The sequence below is a fragment of the Lemur catta genome, chromosome 22 (assembly GCF_020740605.2).
Source record: "Lemur catta isolate mLemCat1 chromosome 22, mLemCat1.pri, whole genome shotgun sequence".
NCBI lineage: Eukaryota > Metazoa > Chordata > Mammalia > Primates > Lemuridae > Lemur > Lemur catta.
The window spans coordinates 22,447,542-22,466,113 of NC_059149.1; the positions used below are offsets into that span (position 1 = coordinate 22,447,542).

The 18,572-nt window shown below is 37.8% G+C and overlaps 1 protein-coding gene across 6 annotated transcripts in view; it reads left to right on the plus strand.

The window, feature by feature from the left end:
• The window catches only part of PPP3CC (protein phosphatase 3 catalytic subunit gamma), a 58,073-nt gene that overhangs the window by 31,536 nt on the left and 7,965 nt on the right, over positions 1-18,572 (plus strand). For 4 of the 6 annotated variants that reach the window (XR_006730888.1, XR_006730887.1, XM_045535529.1 and 1 more), the window contains exons 9-13: positions 3,724-3,849; positions 4,776-4,844; positions 11,455-11,481; positions 12,387-12,468; positions 13,090-13,187. Coding sequence is in view for 4 of the 6 variants with exons in the window: in XM_045535529.1 (XP_045391485.1) it covers positions 3,724-3,849; positions 4,776-4,844; positions 11,455-11,481; positions 12,387-12,468; positions 13,090-13,187 (402 nt within the window). In the remaining 2 variants the exon portion in view is untranslated. The remainder of the gene's footprint in view (positions 1-3,723; positions 3,850-4,775; positions 4,845-11,454; positions 11,482-12,386; positions 12,469-13,089; positions 13,188-18,572) is intronic. The other 2 variants (XM_045535530.1, XM_045535532.1) reach the window with 1 other exon arrangement.

An 18,572-nucleotide genomic window follows, 5' to 3' on the forward strand; every position in this document is an offset into this window, starting at 1 on the left:
TTTTAATGTTTGTCAATTATTGAGCTATTTTTGTTCTTCTTGAAATATAGTGTAGGTAGAGTGAATAGTGTACAAAAAGTCAGGAAAAAAACTTCATTTTTGTCTAAGCCCTGCCAGAAACTAACAGTGTGACTTTGGGTAAGTCACATAATATTTCTAAACCTCAGTTTCCCACGTGAAAAAAGAGGACTGGGTATGCACATGCCTTTTGTTCCAGAAATTCTTCTAAGACTTTATCCTGTTAAAGTCTTTTTTTAAATTTAAAACTTCTATGATTCATAATTCATAAGTTTTCTGTCAAGGTAATGATCCTACTAAAAACTTCATGTCTGTGTAATTATTTTGTTGTTTTATAAAGTATGACTGTAAAATAATAGGACTTTTAAAACAAACATGCCAGAACAAATATATCCAAATGAGTATTGTCCCTTCAAAGTAGTTACTTTGGGAGGTTATACACGTATTCCAACAATGCTGTCCTTGTTCAAGAACATTTTTGGAACTCCTCTTTTGGCACTGCCTTCAGAGTCTGCGACACATTCTTTTGATTATCCTCAATGATGGGAAATCTTCGTCCTTTGAGGGTGGATTTGATTTTTGGACAGCCAAAAGTCATTCGGAGTCAAGACTGATAAGGTGAGTGATCAAGCTAGATGATACCATTTGGGGTCAGAAACAAGGTATGATTGTAAGGTAATGAGACTTTTTTCTCGTGTTGCTGATATAATGGCTCTGGAGGCACTTCCAAAAGAGGAGTTCCAAAAATGTTTTGAGTAATGGCAGTATCTCTGGATTAATTGCATGGTAAGGCAGCAAGTTGTGTTGAAAAGAATGCCAAGCAAGGAGTCAGAGTTCCTAGTCTAGTCTCGCTTCACTTTTAAAAGGGTATCACATTTTAAAAGGTATTTAACTTTTTTGAGCCTCAGTTTATCTTTAAAATACCTGATATATTGTTGAAGATGTTAGAATAGTGAAAATGAATATTAAAGCATTGTTAAAAGTATAAACTGCTATAATACTATAACATTTTACTGTTACTGTGCCTGATGTGATAACATCAAAGGACCACACTCATCTGATATAAAGGTCTGGTGTGTTTGTAGTCAATGGTTTCTTAAGTCTCATTACTTTATAGTCATAGCTTGTATATGCAGTTGGGGAGACAGGTTTCAAAGAGGGCCAAAATGTGCTTAATATTTACTCTATTTAAAAGTAAACTATGGAATGGCATATCTGTCTCATTTAACTCTGATTTGGGTCAGTCATTTCAGTGTGTCTTTCAGTGATGTATCTATTTTTTAAAAACATTTCTCTGACATATTTTCTCTCCTAGGATTATGTGGTTTTCTTTTTACTTCTTACCATTCTTTTCTGAGCCTTAGCTGTACTGCAATGCTCTGCTGCTCCCCAAGTTCATTCATTATTTCCTTTTTCCTAATATTTCCAATATATTAGCAACCTAGTTTTATTCGTTTCCTCCTTTATCAATGGGATACATTGCTTGTGTTGTTAAACATCTTTAAGGACACTTAGTGGCCCTAGACCTCATATTTGTAATGAAGACTTTCCCTTCTCACTCCCTTTTTAAACTTTATTATTAAGAGTATCTATTGATTGCCCAATGGATTTATCAGTGTGCTGAGCTGAAACATGCCACCTAAATCAGCACCCACTGTACAGGTTGCTAACTGCCAGCTCATTCTGTGTCCCTTCTAATCTGGTTTTGTTCTTGCTTATTCCTTTAGTGAACTTTTAAATTCACAGTCCATTCTGAGTTTTTTGTCAGCTTTGATATAATTGGAGACTTTACTTCCAAATGATCTTATTTTCTTAAGCTTTTTTTTTTTTTTTTTAAGAAAAAGGCAGAAAATGTGGCATCCGAAACAATCCCTGGTGGTGCTGAATTACTTTCCATACAAGTACCTCTTTTCTTGAAAAAGGCAACTCTGTCACCCTTTTTCTTCTCTTTATAGTGTTGCTTTTCTGTCTTTCATATCCTTTAGACCTATTGGTACCTATAGGTATTTCTTAGTTCCACTGAAAGGGTGTTTACGTGAAACACCCTTAAGTCATGATTTTAAAAGATTCTTATTCCTATTTTTTTCTGTCCACTGGGAACAAAAAGCAGTTTTTTGGCCGGGCGCGGTGGCTCATGCCTGTAATCCTAGCACTCTGGGAGGCTGAGGCGGGAGGATCGCTCGAGGTCAGGAGTTCGAGACCAGCCTGAGCAAGAGCGAGATGAGATCCCCGTCTCTACTAAAAATAGAAAGAAATTATCTAGACAACTAAAAATATATAGAAAAAATTAGCCATGCATAGTGGCGCATGTCTGTAATCCCAGCTACTCCGGAGGCTGAGGCAGGAGGATCACTTGAGCCCAGGAATTTGAGGTTGCTGTGAGCTAGGCTGACGCCATGGCACTCTAGCTCGGGTGACAGAGTGAGACTCTGTCTCAAAAAAATAAACAAACAAACAAAAGCAGTTATTTCAAGCTGTTATTTCTAATCATTTACTATTGAAAGATACCTCCCCTTCCTTTTCCTGTGTAGATTGAGGAAGTTGCTGAATATGAACGCTAGGTTATCTTATAACAAAGAAGCAAGAACCAAGAGATGACCTATGTCTGTTATATCTAGAGAACTGTTAAACCCTATTATATTTTATGAACACATTAAGAATAATTAGAGAACAGTGTAAATATTGATGGTGGTGAAGACTAAGGAATTGAATTTTAAGACTTTTAAAATATAAAGAAAATCAGTTGGCATCAAAGTATATGTGCAGTTATACAAACTGGTTAATATTAGACATTTATAGTGTGCTGGCAATATATTGACTGTGTATTGGAGAAAGAGGCAGTTTTAAAATCCACTATATTGTATGCAGAGATGATTTAATCTACTTTTGGACATTAAGTGTAAATTGCTCCAAGTTTGCCATTTGTATCCTCCATTTTGAATTGATAACTGCTATTTATAAACTCTCAGAGGATTTATAAAATCTTTGGCTCTGGCTAATGACTAGCAAAATAGCAAAATAGGCTATGTCTGTTTAATGAATGGTATTTGCCCTCAAAAGAGAGTTCTGATTGTAATTATTTAGCCTATGAAAAGAAATTATGGGGAAATTTTTCTCATGTATATCCTGAGGTTTCTATAGTTACTGTGCAGTGACCCTTTGAAGTTTCAGTTTCTTTTGTACTTTTATTATATGAGCACTTCAGGTAACTTTGTTCCTTGGAATAATTCTTAAAAGAATGAACTAGCTGGGCATGGTGGCTCATGCCTATAATCCCAGTATTTTGGGAGGCTAAGATGGTGGGAGGATTGCTTGAGGCCAGGAGTTCGAGACCAACCTCGGCAACATAGTGAGACCCTGTCTCTACAAAAAATTATAAAATAGCCAGGTGTAATAGTCGGGGATACACAGGAGGATCACTTGAGCCCAGAAATTCAAGGCTGCAGTGAGCTATGATGGCGCCACTGCACCCTAGCTGCCTGGACAACAGAGTGAGACCCTGCCTCAGAAAAAAACAAACAAACAAAAAAAAGGAATGAACTATATAAAATGCTTTAAATTTTTTCATCTGCCTTTCATGTAGTACTGAGTTTATAAGTGGAAAATAAGTTCCTGAATTCTGTGTAGTAGGTACACAACTGTACAAAACCTACCAGTTGCCTGTCATGGTCCTGTGGCAGATTTTCTTGCTTTTTTCCTTTTTAGCTGCTGTGTTGAAATATGAAAACAATGTCATGAACATCAGGCAGTTTAACTGTTCTCCACACCCCTACTGGCTTCCAAACTTTATGGATGTTTTCACATGGTCTTTACCTTTCGTTGGGGAAAAAGGTAAGAGAGCTAAAGCATCTGGACCATGGCTTGTTTTAGCCAGTGACTGAGCACACCTTTGTATTTGCTTGAGCCCCCTGATGGTTCAGACATGTTTTCTAATTTTGTTTGTTCTCTACAAAGAGTTTTAAGTGGTCCTTAATTGCTTCTTAAATTTTAGTTCTAGTCTATTATGGTTTTCTTATTCTAGACATCAATTTGAAGTAGCTGACTTACTATTATCAACATGTTGAAATAACATAGTTACTTACCATTCCTTCGGTGATTTCTTTAGTGCTAAAGAGATTTAGATAGGATTTATTGTCCTTAGAATTTTATGTACAGATAAGCTATGCAAATATAAAATAAGCCTGTTGAACATAGGCCTGTTGGCTTAACTTCTTCGTAAAATGAGAAGAAATGTTCTCATGTGCATATCAGTGAGGAAAAAGTTCTGAACATTGATCTAATAAAATCAAGTAATTGGCCAAGTGTGGTGGCTCATGCCTATAATCTCAGCACTTTGGGAGGCAGAGGTGGGAGGATCACTTGAGGCCAGGAGTTTGAGACCAGCCTGGGCAACATAGTGAGACCCCATCTCAAAAAAGAAAAAGAAAGAAAGAGAGGAGGGAGGGGAGGGAAAGAAGGAAAGGAAAGAGGGAAGGAAAGAAAGAAAATAATCTTGGTTAAAAAAAAAATCAAGTAATTATGCAATGGAGTCTTCAAAGACTCCAGACCTTTACTAGAGCAAGTAATCTACCCAAATTCTTTTTAAACCTGAAGGTCTGTGTTTATTGCTACTCTTTATAGCCATTCTTACTAACATAATAATAAATATTTTTGTTTATGCTTATTTACCATGTATGTTTGTTTAGATATCCACATTATTTTAGAGAAGGTACCTTATTAATTGTATAAATTTTGGATTATTTTGTCTTATCGTATAGTCACAGAGATGCTGGTTAACATTCTCAACATATGCTCTGATGATGAACTGATTGATGATGATGAAGAAGGTAAACTTCCTCTTTTGAACTAGAATCTAAGGAGAAGTTTGTATTTTAGTTGTTTTAGTTTATTTTGAATAATTTTCTTTTGTCTTATTAAAAGATAATTATATACATTGTAGAAAATAAAATTTGAAAAATATAGCAAATCATAAATAAGAAAAAAAGTCACCCATAAACCTACCATCTCGTAGATATTCACTGTAAACATCTTGATATATACTGTATTAGCTGTCTTTTATCTTTGCATATACTTTTCCTCTCCTTTTTTCTTTTTAATAAGAATAAGGTCATGTAATGGTATCGTGTATATTTACTGTTTTTGTTTTCTTTTGTAGACTAGTTTCTAATGGATATATAGTCCTCCAAGTTGATCATTCTTTGTTTTAACCAATCCCATACTATTAGATATTGGATTTTCTTCCCAACTTGTTGCTTTTAAAATTCCTACAGTTTTGAAAATTTATATAGATAAATCTTTGCACATTCTGTTAACAACTAGTATTTATTACGTGCTTGATGTGTTCCAAGTCCTGTTTAGGTCCTTGCTTGCCATAAGCTTATATTCTAGTGTAGGGAAGACAAACAAGCAATAAATATGAGTCAAATGGTGATATATGCTATGAAAGAAAGTAAAGCAATATTAGAAAGTCAAGGGTAACATTTTCTTGATAATTTCCTTAGGAAAATTTTGTAGAAACTGAATATCTGTGTCAATTAGTACTTAAAATTTTAAATCTGATACAGATATCCTCTAGAAAGGCCGTACCAGTCTACACTTGTGTGTGATGCATAGTTCACAGTGCTCTCTCCAGTACTGTTTATTATACTTGTTATAGTCTGATGTTTTTAAATTTTTAATTTGTATTTTTGTGTGTGTATATTGGCCATGTTTATTTCTCTTTTGTGACTTGTCAAGTCATAACTTCTATACATTTTTCTGATGAGTTATGTGCATGTTTTTTCTTTCCTTTTTGACATGTGAGGGATCTTTGTATGGTAACATTTTGTTGTATTTGTAGTCCAGTATTTTTTTCCTAGTGTCTTATAGGAGGTTTGATTTTAAAAGTAGATCCTAACCTACCTCAGAATGCAGGATATTCTGGAGAGATGGTGGTCACCTGAGCACAAACCTCTGACTGTCTCATTCTTTCCGGGCTCTGTGCTGAGGTGATTCACTTAACTGTTAAGATAAACCACCTCCGTAGTAGAGAAAGCCTAGCTCACTTTGGGAATCTAAAAGAAATTCCCACATGTGCCTATGCTTCAGCTTCCATATTGAAGGTCAAGAGCAGATGGAACATAGATTTTAAGTACCTTTATAGGGTAGGAGATCACTATAAGGAACTAGTTCTTAAGGAATAGTGCAGCCAAGTGAAAAATTTTTAAAAACAAATAATAAAGAATTTAAGTTAGGGGAAGATGAAATATGGAAGAAAGAGATGTAATAAAATTTATATTCAAATATAAGTGGAAATGGAAATTATTATGAACTCTATGTGTTAAGACAGGATTCTTCATCACCATAAGGGTATGCTTATAAAAGTATGCCAAACATGATATATGAGAATGTTTATTGAAGTATTGTGTCTAATAGCAAAAAGGTTCAAACCAATCTAAATATCCCTCATGGAGAGGTGGGTAAATAAATTATGGTATATCCATATGCTAGATTCTCTACCTGGAATATTATTTCCCTTAGTCAAGCTTCCTTCCTTCTCTTCTCTTCTAGTTAGCTCTTGTTCAACTTATTGTTACTTCCTCATGGGAGACATTTCTGACACCCCTAACTAGAGCCAGTACTCCTGTTATGCTCTCATATCGCTATGTACCTCTCCTTCGCATTTGACAGAGTCTCAGTTTTACATTTATTTATATCAGTACATGATTAATATGTTTCACACACACACACACACCCCCGCCAACTATAAACTCCCTGAGTCCTAGGGCAAAATTGGGTTTCGTTCACCATTATAGCCCCCTAAACAGACATAGTGCATTGAGCACAACAGGTAAATATTTGTTGAGATAGAGTGAATTGAATTATATGAAGTGCATCTATTTTTTAAAAATATGAATTAAGTAGGGCTACAGGAGCTGACATAGAAAATGTATTAGATATCCTGTTAAGTGCAAAAGTAAATGGATAGAATCTTCTCATTCCCACTTTTTCCCAAAGTGTATGGATATAAGCTGATATATGTATTATTTTTCCTGAAAGGAAATGAAAAAACACCTTTTAGGTAAAGATGGTAAATTGAACACACTTGTAATTCCATTCCCTTCTCAAACCACATTAAAACCATAATAAAACTTTGGAATTTTTTAAAGTCATGTAAACTAAGGATTTCCACTTCATCAAAAGCAGACTGACTAGGTCAACTGTATGAAGTCAACTAGAAAAGCTAGACAAAATATTTTTTGAGTTTGTTTTGAAAGCATCAGAAAGTGAATAAAGTAGTAAAGAATTACCAGGTTGTGGCTAGGCGTGATGGCTCACACCTGTAATCCTGGCACTCTGGGAGGCTGAGGCGGGAGGATTGCTTGAGGTCAGCAGTTGGGAATCCAGCCTGAGCAAGAGTGAGACCCCGTCTCTACTAAAAATAAAAAAAATTATCCAGGCATGGTTGTGTGCGCCTATAGTCCCTGCTACTCGGGAGGCTGAGGCTGGAGGATCGCTTAAGCCCAGGATTTTGAGGTTGCTGTGAGCTAGGCTGATGCCATGGTACTCACCCAGGCAACAGAGTGAGACTCTGTCTCAAAAAAAAAGAAAAAAATAAAGAATTACTAGGTTGAGACCTGGAAAAAGGCAGAAATCCAGAGAGGTGAGACCAACATTTGGGATCATTTCTCATTTAAGGATATTCATGGATTTCAAAAGAGGAGGCTAAGAGATTGAGCAGCCCTCTTGATAGCCTTTTGTAACTAAGCTAAAAAAATTTGGGGTTCAGACTTGCCAAGTGTGATGTGAGTGCTTTTGTATGGCACCCCCAAAAATTACATCTATTTAAGAGTAAGAGTGAGCTGGAAGTAGGACAGCCCTGGCAGGGAATATAACCTACCTTCAAATTATTTCAGTCCCTGAAATTTAAATAAGGTGGTCCCAGACACCTGAGGAAAGCAAACCTCTCTGGGCTAAGAGAACATCATGTAGAACCATAAATGATTTCTACAAATGGTCTTTCAAATAGAATATATGGTTCACAACAAAAAATAACCAGGAATGTAAAGGGATGTAACAATATGAATGAGAAATAGCAAAAATACAAACAGACCCTCGGGTTCTTGAGGCATTGGCTTTATCACATGAAACTTTAAAATAACTATGCTAAAAAACAAAATATAGCTGTGCTTACTATGTTCAAAAACATAAAAGACCACATTGAGATAGGACTGAAAAATAAAATAACAATGACTTGGGCCTAGGAGTTTGAGGTTGCAGTGAGCTATAATGCACCACCGCACTGTAGCCTGGGAAACAGAGCAAGATCATGTCTCTTTAAAAAAAAAAAAAAAAGGTAAGAAGTTGTGTTCATCAAAAAACTCTTTTAAGCACGTGAAAAAGAGGCTACAGAGTGGGAAAGGAATATTTGCAACACAACCAAGAAAAGGCCATTTGCTGAAGATACAGAAACTACAGATTAAGGCCAGACATGGTGGCTCACACCTTTAATCCCAGCATTTTGGAAGGCCAAGGCAGGAGGATTTCTTGAGACCAAGAGTTCTAGACCAGCCTGGGCAACATGGCAAGACTTCATCTGTACAAAATTTTTTTAAAAACAATTAGCCAAGCGTGGTGGTGTGCATGGGACTCCAGCTACTCAGGAGGCTAACAGGGGAGGATCACTTGAGCCCAGGAGTTTGAGGCTGCACTGAGCTGTGATCATGCCATTGCAGTCCAGCCTTGGGGACAGAGTATGACCCTGTCTCCAAAAAAAAATATTTTTTTAAACCCCACAGATTAATAAAGTGAGATTTGAACAATCACTTCACAAAAGATGATATCCAAATGGCCAGTAAAAAATATGGAAAGATACACAACTTACATTAGTAATCAGGAAAATGGAAATTAAAACCATAATGGGATGATACTACACACCTACTATATTGGCTAAAATTAGAGATGAATAATACCAGATGTTGGCAAGCATGTGTAGCAATAGGAATGCTTTTACATAGAAGTATACATTGGTACATTCACTTCAGTAGATAATGCCAAACTGTTATCCAAAGTTGAACATATACGTATCCTATGACTAAGCATTCTAATGCTAGTAATGTGCGCAACAGAAATATATGCATACATGTATCAAAGAGAAATATACAAGAATATTTATAGCAGCCTAATTCTTAATTCCCCAAAATTAGAATCAGCCCAAATGACCATTGATAGTAAAAAGGATAAATAGTGGAGTGAAAGAGAACTACAGCAACAGGGAAAACATGGATAAATCTTAAAAACATGATGTTCAGCAAAAGAAGCCAGACCAAAAAAGTATGTACATGATTGCCCCAATTAATTACATAAAATTCAAAAACAATGAAAACTAGTGCTTATGGATGTGTGCTTTACATGGTAGAACTATAAAGAACAGCAAGCAAATAATTTGAATGAAGATCAAGAGAATGATTCTGTTTCAGGAGGAGAGAGACTACAAGTATTAGGAGAGGCCTAAGGGGAGCTTCTGGGGTCCTGGCAACATTCTGCTTATTGACTTGAGTGGTGGTTATGTGGGCATTTGCTGTTTAGCAAATCATTGAGTTATGTATCAGTTTTGTGTACTTTTCCATATGTTTATTATACTTCACAATAAAAAAGGTTAAAAAAAATTATACACCTACAAAAATGGAGGAATTTTTGTAGGAATTTTTGGAAACTGGAAAACAAATGCATTAGTGTCATTGACTTAACTGATTCAAGGAAAGCTCAAGCCCTGCTTAGCAGTAGGGAATGCCGAGATCCAGCACAGAATCCTCAAAAAGCAAAGGAATTGGCAGCACCAATTGCTGGATTTAGAACTGTGGGAGGCCGGGCGCCGTGGCTCACGCCTGTAATCCTAGCACTCTGGGAGGCCGAGGCGGGCGGATCGTTTGAGCTCAGGAGTTCGAGACCAGCCTGAGCAAGAGCGAGACCCCGTCTCTACTAAAAATAGAAAGAAATTATCTGGCCAACTAAAATATATACAGAAAAAATTAGCCGGGCATGGTGGCACATGCCTGTAGTCCAGCTACCCGGGAGGCTGAGGCAGTAGGATCGCTTAAGCCCAGGAGTTTGAGGTTGCTGTGAGCTAGGCTGATGCCACGGCACTCACTCTAGCCCGGGCAACAGAGCCAGACTCTGTCTCAAAAAAAAAAAAAAAAAAAGAACTGTGGGAGGGGGGAGTTGTGGGGGGCAGTGAGCTAACATAAGTAGACTGGGCGAAAGCTGTTTGAAAGGCAGTTAAAGTCCTAGTTTCCACTGGGCAACTGTCTCCTCTCCAATTCTAGAGACTAATTACTAAAAAGTGTAAACCAAAGGATTTCTGACTGGAAATACAATTGAGGGCATCAGTACCTTGCCAAAAGCAGGTGAATTAAATGACCATATGCACACTCAGTTCTCTGACAAAGGCCCACCCTGGTCACTCAGTGTAAAGCACATGTCAGCAATCTCTACCCACCAACTCCTGAAAGCTTTTTAGTCCCTTACTCTTAATCATGAGCAGACACCAAGGAATATCAGACACCTAAGGAAAGCCTTTAAGACATCACAACAAAAACAGCAAAAGGCAACTTGAATGAACTTGATATTCTGAAGAACATTCAAAACTTTAAAAAGGGCCGGGCGTGGCGCCTCATGCCTGTAATCCTAGCACTCTGGGAGGCCGAGGCGGGTGGATCGCTCGAGGTCAGGAGTTCAAGACCAGCTTGAGCAAGAGCGAGACCCCCGTCTCTACTAAAAAATTAGAAAGAAATTATCTGGCCAACTAAAATATATATAGAAAAAATTAGCCAGGCATGGTGGCACATGCCTGTAGTCCTAGCTACCCGGGAGGCTGAGGCAGGAGGATCGCTGAAGCCCAGGAGTTTGAGGTTGCTGTGAGCTAGGCTGACGCCACGGCACTCACTCTAGCCTGGGCAGCAAAGCGAGACCCTGCCTCAAAAAAAAACAAAGAAAACTTTAAAAAGGAAGAACTATAATATCCCCTGAAAGATGAGAAGATATTGAATCCATTAAACAAAAAACATAATGTTCTTATTAAGGGATTTATTAACTTTTTGTTCTGTTCTTTGTTCTTGTTCCTTGTTTTCAGCATCATTTGTTGTTCCACAAATGATGTCTTTGTCTAATGTTATTTTCATGATCTGTTAGGGTAGAAAATGTTGGCTAAAAATAGATGTCAATTAATGTAAAATGTAAACTTTTAAGAAATGGAAGAAAACACTGACAGAAGAAATCTGTAATATGATGTCCTAGCATGTTACCAAGGGTATCTCTTTTGAGCTGATAAAAATAATAGCCTGCTTCTCTCATTGCATTTCACTTTGATTTTTTTTCTCTCTTCCATGTAAACTTAAATTTCTCTTCTCATATTTCTATCTTCATCTCCTTGTTTCTTGGTGTCTCTTCTCCCTGAAGATCACTACATTTCAAGCTATCAGAAAGGTATCCAACGAAAATGTACTTAGAGCTTAATACTCACTGTCTGTCCCACCACTACCTATTGTTTAGACATCTTTAATGGATAGAATAATTTCGCGCTGGCTCTCCATCCTCCCTTTTAGTTTCAATCTGTATGTTTTCTCTGGACCTGCTGCATGATCCGGCAGGATACTGAGAGCTGGAGGTGAGGAAGGAGAGCCCATGTTTCTTTTTTTTTGACTTTTGAATGCAGCCACCTGACGCATGCCTGGACCTTGGCTTCTCCTGTGTGGGCTATTTTCCAAATCTTAAATGAGAAAAAGCCATAAAGTCTTGGGTTAACTTTTTTGATGTTGCTTTTTAAGATACTGCAACAGTTGTCAATAGTATTGTGAGGAAATAACTCACCAGTGTGAGTAAGTGATGATTATGGAATGAAAGCAGCCCTCACTAAGTTCGGGAGAACTAGCTGGACATGTTTATATGCAGAAGACAACTGCTGGAATGCTCACTTGCCATTTGGCAGGCCAAACCCTGCATCCTAAGGTGGCCCACAGCATTCTCAAAAGAGACCTTTGCTGTAGCAACTGTCTTTGTGAGGTTTGTTTATGTGTGTGTGTTTCATTCTTCACTGTGTTCTACATTTCAGAACCACAAATAAGTTCCCACCTCCCATAGATCCTCTCAGTCTGCCTTGTTTGTGGCACCTCCAAGTTTTTACTTCATCTTTTTGTCTTCTGGGTTATTTTTTCTCTTGGTCATTACAACTTCCTGAGATTTTTGTTTGTTTAAACAAACTTAGGCCTTGATTTCTTATTTTTAAAACAATAGTTTCTGTAACTTAAATAAGAAAGACACTTCATCCTGCATTTTTTAAAAGCAACCTGCCAAGACATTCCTTTAACTCACCTATTGTTTGTATCTCTAAGGAGGCACTACAGTTCGCAAGGAGGTCATCAAGAATAAGATCAGAGCCATTGGGAAGATGGCACGGGTCTTTTCAATTCTTCGGTAAGGATGTCTGTCACTATAGTATGGGTTAAAGGCATTTTGAGAGTAAATTATGAGTTGATTTGAGAACATTTTTTTTTAGAATTGGAATTTGTTATTGGAACTGCAAGGCTTCAGGTTCAGTGCAGATTGTATCAAACCTACATGTTAAAGTGACTAAAAATGTTCCGGCAAACATTCATTTGGTGCTAGCTTTGATACAGTGAATGTGGTGGTTTCGTGTGGACTTTCCAGCCAGATTTCCCGTGCTCACATGCTGGCTCTTCTTGGCTGTGGGATCTTGAGTTTCATCTCTGTGCCTTAGTTTCCTTGCCTATGAAATAGAAATAATAATAGGACCTACCTCACAGGGTTGCTAAATGGATTGAACGGGATAATATATGGGAAACATCAGAACAGTGCCTGGCTAAGTGCCTCTCATTGAAAAATAAGAACCAGCTGATTTTTTAAAGTTGGAATATTTACCAAAAACTTCCCTTTCTTTGAGTCAGGGAAGGGTTCAGAGGTAAGAGAACCTGTCCTCTACCTCTATGTTTTTTTCTTAACTTGCTTCAGGTATCTTTGAAGTGCTGAATGGTGGGCTCCCTGGCATTAACCCAGGGCTTTGATCTTCCTTTGCAGGGAAGAGAGTGAGAGTGTGCTGACTCTCAAGGGCCTGACGCCTACAGGTACACTCCCTCTGGGCGTCCTCTCAGGAGGGAAGCAGACTATTGAGACTGGTGAGTACGTGAACGCTCTGTTCTTGGAAGATGTACTCCTGTTACCTAGCAGCCGATGTAAGGTTAAAAATTGGGGCTTCTAGAGCAATTGCTTATACATCCGAGGGACAACTGAGTCTTGACCCTTACTTTCTTCCATATACAAAAATTAATTCTAAATGGATTATAACTTGAATGTAAAAGGTAAAACAATAAAATTCCTAGCAGAAAACATGGCGAGTAGGCATTGGGGTAGGCAGAGTCCTTAAGTAGCACACAAAAAGTACTAACCTTAAAAATACCAACAAACTGAATTTCATTAAAATTAAGAACTCCTCTGTATAAAAACACATGATTAAGACAGGGAAAAGGCAAACCACAAACTGGAAGAAGATTTTTGCAATAATATATTCTGACAAAGGGCTTGTATTCAGAATATATAAGAACAAATCAATAAGAAAAAACAAATTTAAAAAATGATCAAAAGATTTTAATAGATACTTCACCAAAGAGGATATCAAAATGGCCAATGAGCATATGAAAAGATGTTTAATATATTCATCTGGGAAATGGATGGTAAAACCTTGGTGAGATACCACTATATACTCACTAGAATTATTAACATTAAAAAAATCTAACAGTACCAAGTAAGTATTGGTGTGCTTGTGGAGAAACAAAACAAGATACATTGCTGGAGGGCTTGTAAATTGGTTCAACTGTTTAACCACTTTGGCAAACTATTCAGCAGTAAAGCTAAATGTATGTCTCCCCTATAAGCCAGCAATTCCACACCTGCTATATATTCAAGAGAAATTAGTGCGTATATTCATCAAAGGATGTACATGAGAATGTTCACTGTAGCTTTATTCATAATAGCCCCAAACTGGAGACAACCCAAATGTAGAATAGATAGATCAATTGTGTTATATTAATATTTATACAGTGGAATACTACTCAGAAATTTTAAAAAATAACATATTATGGAGACATGCAACAACATGGTTGAATCTCACAGACATTATGGCAAACTAAAAAAGCCAAACATAGAAAAGCACAGACTGTTGGCCGGGCGCAGTGGCTCATGCCTGTAATCCTAGCACTCTGGGAGGCCGAGGCGGGTGGATCGCTCCAGGTCAGGAGTTCGAGACCAGCCTGAGCAAGAGCGAGACCCCGTCTCTACTAAAAATAGAAAGAACTTATCTGGCCAACTAAAATATATATAGAAAAAATTAGTCCCAGCTACTCGGGAGGCTGAGGCAGTAGGATTGCTTAAGCCCAGGAGTTTGAGGTTGCTGTGAGCTCGGCTGACGCCACGGCACTCACTCTAGCCAGGGCAACAAAGTGACACTCTGTCTCAAAAAAAAAAAAAAGAAAAGCACAGACTGTTGATTTATATGATGTTTAAGAACAATCAGTGATAATAGGAGTCAGAATGGGGCTTCCTCTGGTGGGAGAATATTGACCCAGAAGGACACAGCGAACTTTTGGAGTATTAGGAATGTTCTATCTAGGTCACCATAAGGTTGTTAGTTACGCATGTGTATGCATATATAAAAACGTATTGAGCTGTATACTTCAGATCGTGCACATGATATGCCTCATGTGTATATTTTATACCTTAATGCAATTTGGGGGCCACATTCTACTCTAGTGCCACAATCTCCTTTTCACCCAGAGGATCAGTTCTAAAAATCTTGTGGGAGCTGACTTCTTAGGAGAGGACTTTATGGAATCCTGGATCAAAAAGATTGTTATTTGTCAGAATAAACATAGATCTGGTAAAACAAGGCAGAGGGGCAGGGAGACAGGAGATCACATCATTCGATGACTAATTCTATGGGTAAAACTGGAATTGAAGCATTATCTTAAACTAAAGTTTCACTGTGTTTTTGCCTCCCTTGTTTTATTGAATTGTTTCTACTTAAGTTTTTTTTTTTCCCCTGCCTTTTTTTATAAGAGCCTGGGGCCACTGGGTGCCTATAATCCCAGCTACTCAGGAGGTGGGAGGATCACTTGAGGCCAGGAGTTTGAGACCGGCCTGGGCAACAGGGAGGTTGCCCAGAGACCACGCTCTCTAAAAATATTTTTTTTATTATTAGCTGGGCGTGTACCTATAGTCCGAGATACTTGGGAGGCAGAGGTGGAGGATCAGAGTACCACGCTGCAGTGAGCTATGACTATACCACTGCAGTCCAGCCTGGGTGACAGAGCAAGACCTTGTCTTAAAAAAATAATAATAACAATGAGAGATAGGGTCTCCTATGTTACCCACGCTGGAGCTCGGGCTATCCACAGGTACAGTCATAACATATTGCAGCCTCAAACCCCAGGCTCAAGCAATCCTCTTTTCTTAGCCTCCTGAGTAGCTGGGACTACAGGCACTGACGACTGTGCTTAACCATCCTGCCATTTATAGGAATCCTTTTCCTTTTGTGGAAATTTCATTATTATTGACCAATAGGAACAACCTCATTTTTCTTTTTTATAGATTGAATTCCTCCTTCTCTTTCAAAATGAATACTGAAATACTAGATTTTAGCTATTTATTTATTTATAGAGAGAGACAGAGACAGAGGTCTTATTCTGTTGCCCAGGCTGGAATGCAGTGGCTGGATCATAGCTTGTTGCAGCCTCAAACTCATGGGCTCAAGCGAGCCTCCCACCTCAGCCTCCCAAGTGGCTGGGACTACAGGTGCACACCACCATGCCTGGCTGATTTCTTTGCAGAGATTAGGGTCTTGCTATGTTGGTCAGGAAGCTGATCTTGAGCTCCTGGCCTCAAGCAATCCTCCTGCCTTGGCCTCACAAAGTGATGAGATTACAGGACATGAGCCACCCTGCCTGGCAGAGTTTAGCCATTTAGAAGGAAGACTGAATGGTTTCTCCATGGAAGTATACAATTTATTTTTTATTTTTTTATTTTTTTTGAGACAGAGTCTTACTCTGTCACCCTGGGTAGAGTGCAGTGACATCATCATAGCTCACTGCAACCTCAGACTCTCCTGGGCTCAAGCAGTCCTCCTGCCTCAGCCTCCCAAGTAGCTGAGACTACAGGTACATGCCACCACACCCAGCTAATTTTTTCTATTTTTGGTAGAGAGGAGGGGGTCTTGCTTTTGCCCAGGCTGATCTCAAACTCCTGACCTCAAGCAATCCTCCTACCTCAGCCTCCCAGAATGCTAGGATTATAGGCGTGAGCTACCACACCCAGCCTATAATTTATTTTAATTCCTTTAATTTCACAGAAATGCTCCGTAAACTATTTCAGATTAAGGGTTTTTTTGTCCTCAAATAAATGTGCAGGTTTTGTAAGCAGAATCTTTTCCCACCATTGCTTTGCTTAGTAATTAGTCATGTGAGATATTCTAAGAGCAACACTGACAAGGATATTTTAGAATAATAGAAAGTAACATGAGTAAAGAAGAAAAAGAATGTCCTATAGCATCTTTACTTGGAAAGTTTTCAAAATTTGCTGATCTACAAAGTTGTTGTTTTAATCTATACCAATTTTTTTCAAGACCTTGAGAGAACAAATCTGCAAATTGGGGACGAGTAACAAGGAGAATTTTATAGACATGTTATTTGGGAATTTCTTTGTTTATAATTCTTGGTCACTTTTGGGGGGGTCTCAGTCCCAGTGTATACAGTTTCTCTTTATTCCTGATTTGCATCTGAGTGTTTTAATCAATACAGGATTACTTATTGATACTTCTGAAATTGATAAAAATCTTCAGGAATGTGTGAGAAGAACAAAACTAAAGCTGAAGCCAACTTTTTGGAGCTTCTTATTCTCTCTTATTGACTGCAGGAAATAAGTTTATTTTGTTATTTTCACATCAGAGTTTCAGTTCCACAGGTTCATTGGCAAACTAGAGCATTGGCTAAAAAAGACCTTTTATCATTCATGTAACTTTACTTGGAGAGCTTTCCATCAGCAATATCCCATATGGCCTTGTAACATACATTCACTTATGTCTCACCTCCTTTGAAGAGGGATGTGTGTGAGTTACAGTACACGTAAAACACAAAGAAGTAAAATAAATATGCTTGGAAATTGGAGCACAAAGAAAAACAAAACTAAGCCAATAGTCAGCCACAAATTTGACTCCAGGCTTCCTAGTAGCCAAAATAGAGAAGAAAGCTGGGGACAGAACAAGATTCACAAAGACCGTAAGATAGAAAACAGATCAGTAATAAACTGGGCTACATCAAAATTAAAAACTTTTGTGCTACATATGGCACCACAAGAAAGTGAAAAGACAACCCACAGAATGGGTAAAAATATTTGCAAATCATATACCTCATGAGGGATTGATGTCTAGAAAATATAAAGAACTCTTAAAACTCAATAATAAAAGGACAACTCAATTAAAAATGGGTAAAGAATTTGAATTGACATACAATATGAATTGTATATCTTCCAAAGAAGACTTATAAATGACACATGAAATGGTATCCAACATCATTAGACAATCAGCAAATGCAAATCAAAACTACAATGAGGTACCACTTCACACTCATTAGGATGGCTGCAATAAAGAAGACAATAAGAAGTGTCGATGAGAAATGTGGAGAAATTGGGACCCTCATGCACTGCTGGTAGGAAACTAAAACGGTACAGCTGCTTTGGAAAACATACTGGCAGTTCTTCAAACTGTTAAACATAGAGTTACCATATTGCTCAGCTATTCCAGCCGTAATTATATACTCCTCAGAGAAATAAAAGTATGTCCACACAAAAACCTGTACACAAATTTCCATAAATGGCATTCTTCATAATAGGCAAAAAGTGGAAACAACCCACATGTCCATTAACTGATTAAACAAAATGTGTTATATACAATGGAATACTCTTCAGCCATAAAAGGAATGAAATACAGGTACGTGCTTCAGCATGAGTGAACATTGAAAACGTTATGCTAAGTGAAAGAAGTCAGTCCCTAAACCACATACTGTATGATTCCACTTCCATGAAATGTCCAGAACAGACAAATGCATAGACAGAAAGTAGATTAGTGGTTAACTAGGGTTAAGGGGAAGAGGTGAGGGAGGGAAATGGGAAGTGACTGCAAATGAGTTGGAGGTTTCCCTCTGGGGCATGAAATTACTCCAAACACAGATTGCGGTGAAGAGTGCACAACTCTAAATATATTAGAAACATTGACTTGTATACTTGAACAAGTGAATTTTATGATATATGAATTATATTTCAGTAAAGATATTAAAAAGAAAAGAAAATCAGTGAGTTTTACATGACTGTTTCTTATAATGTCCCTCAGTGCAGGCTCTATCTTAATACCCAGTCCAAAAAGCAGTTCTAGAAAGGCCCAAAACAATGTAATAACTAGCACACATTTTACCACGTAGCTTTTAAACTCTAATGAGACCAACATTCAGTGTACAGTT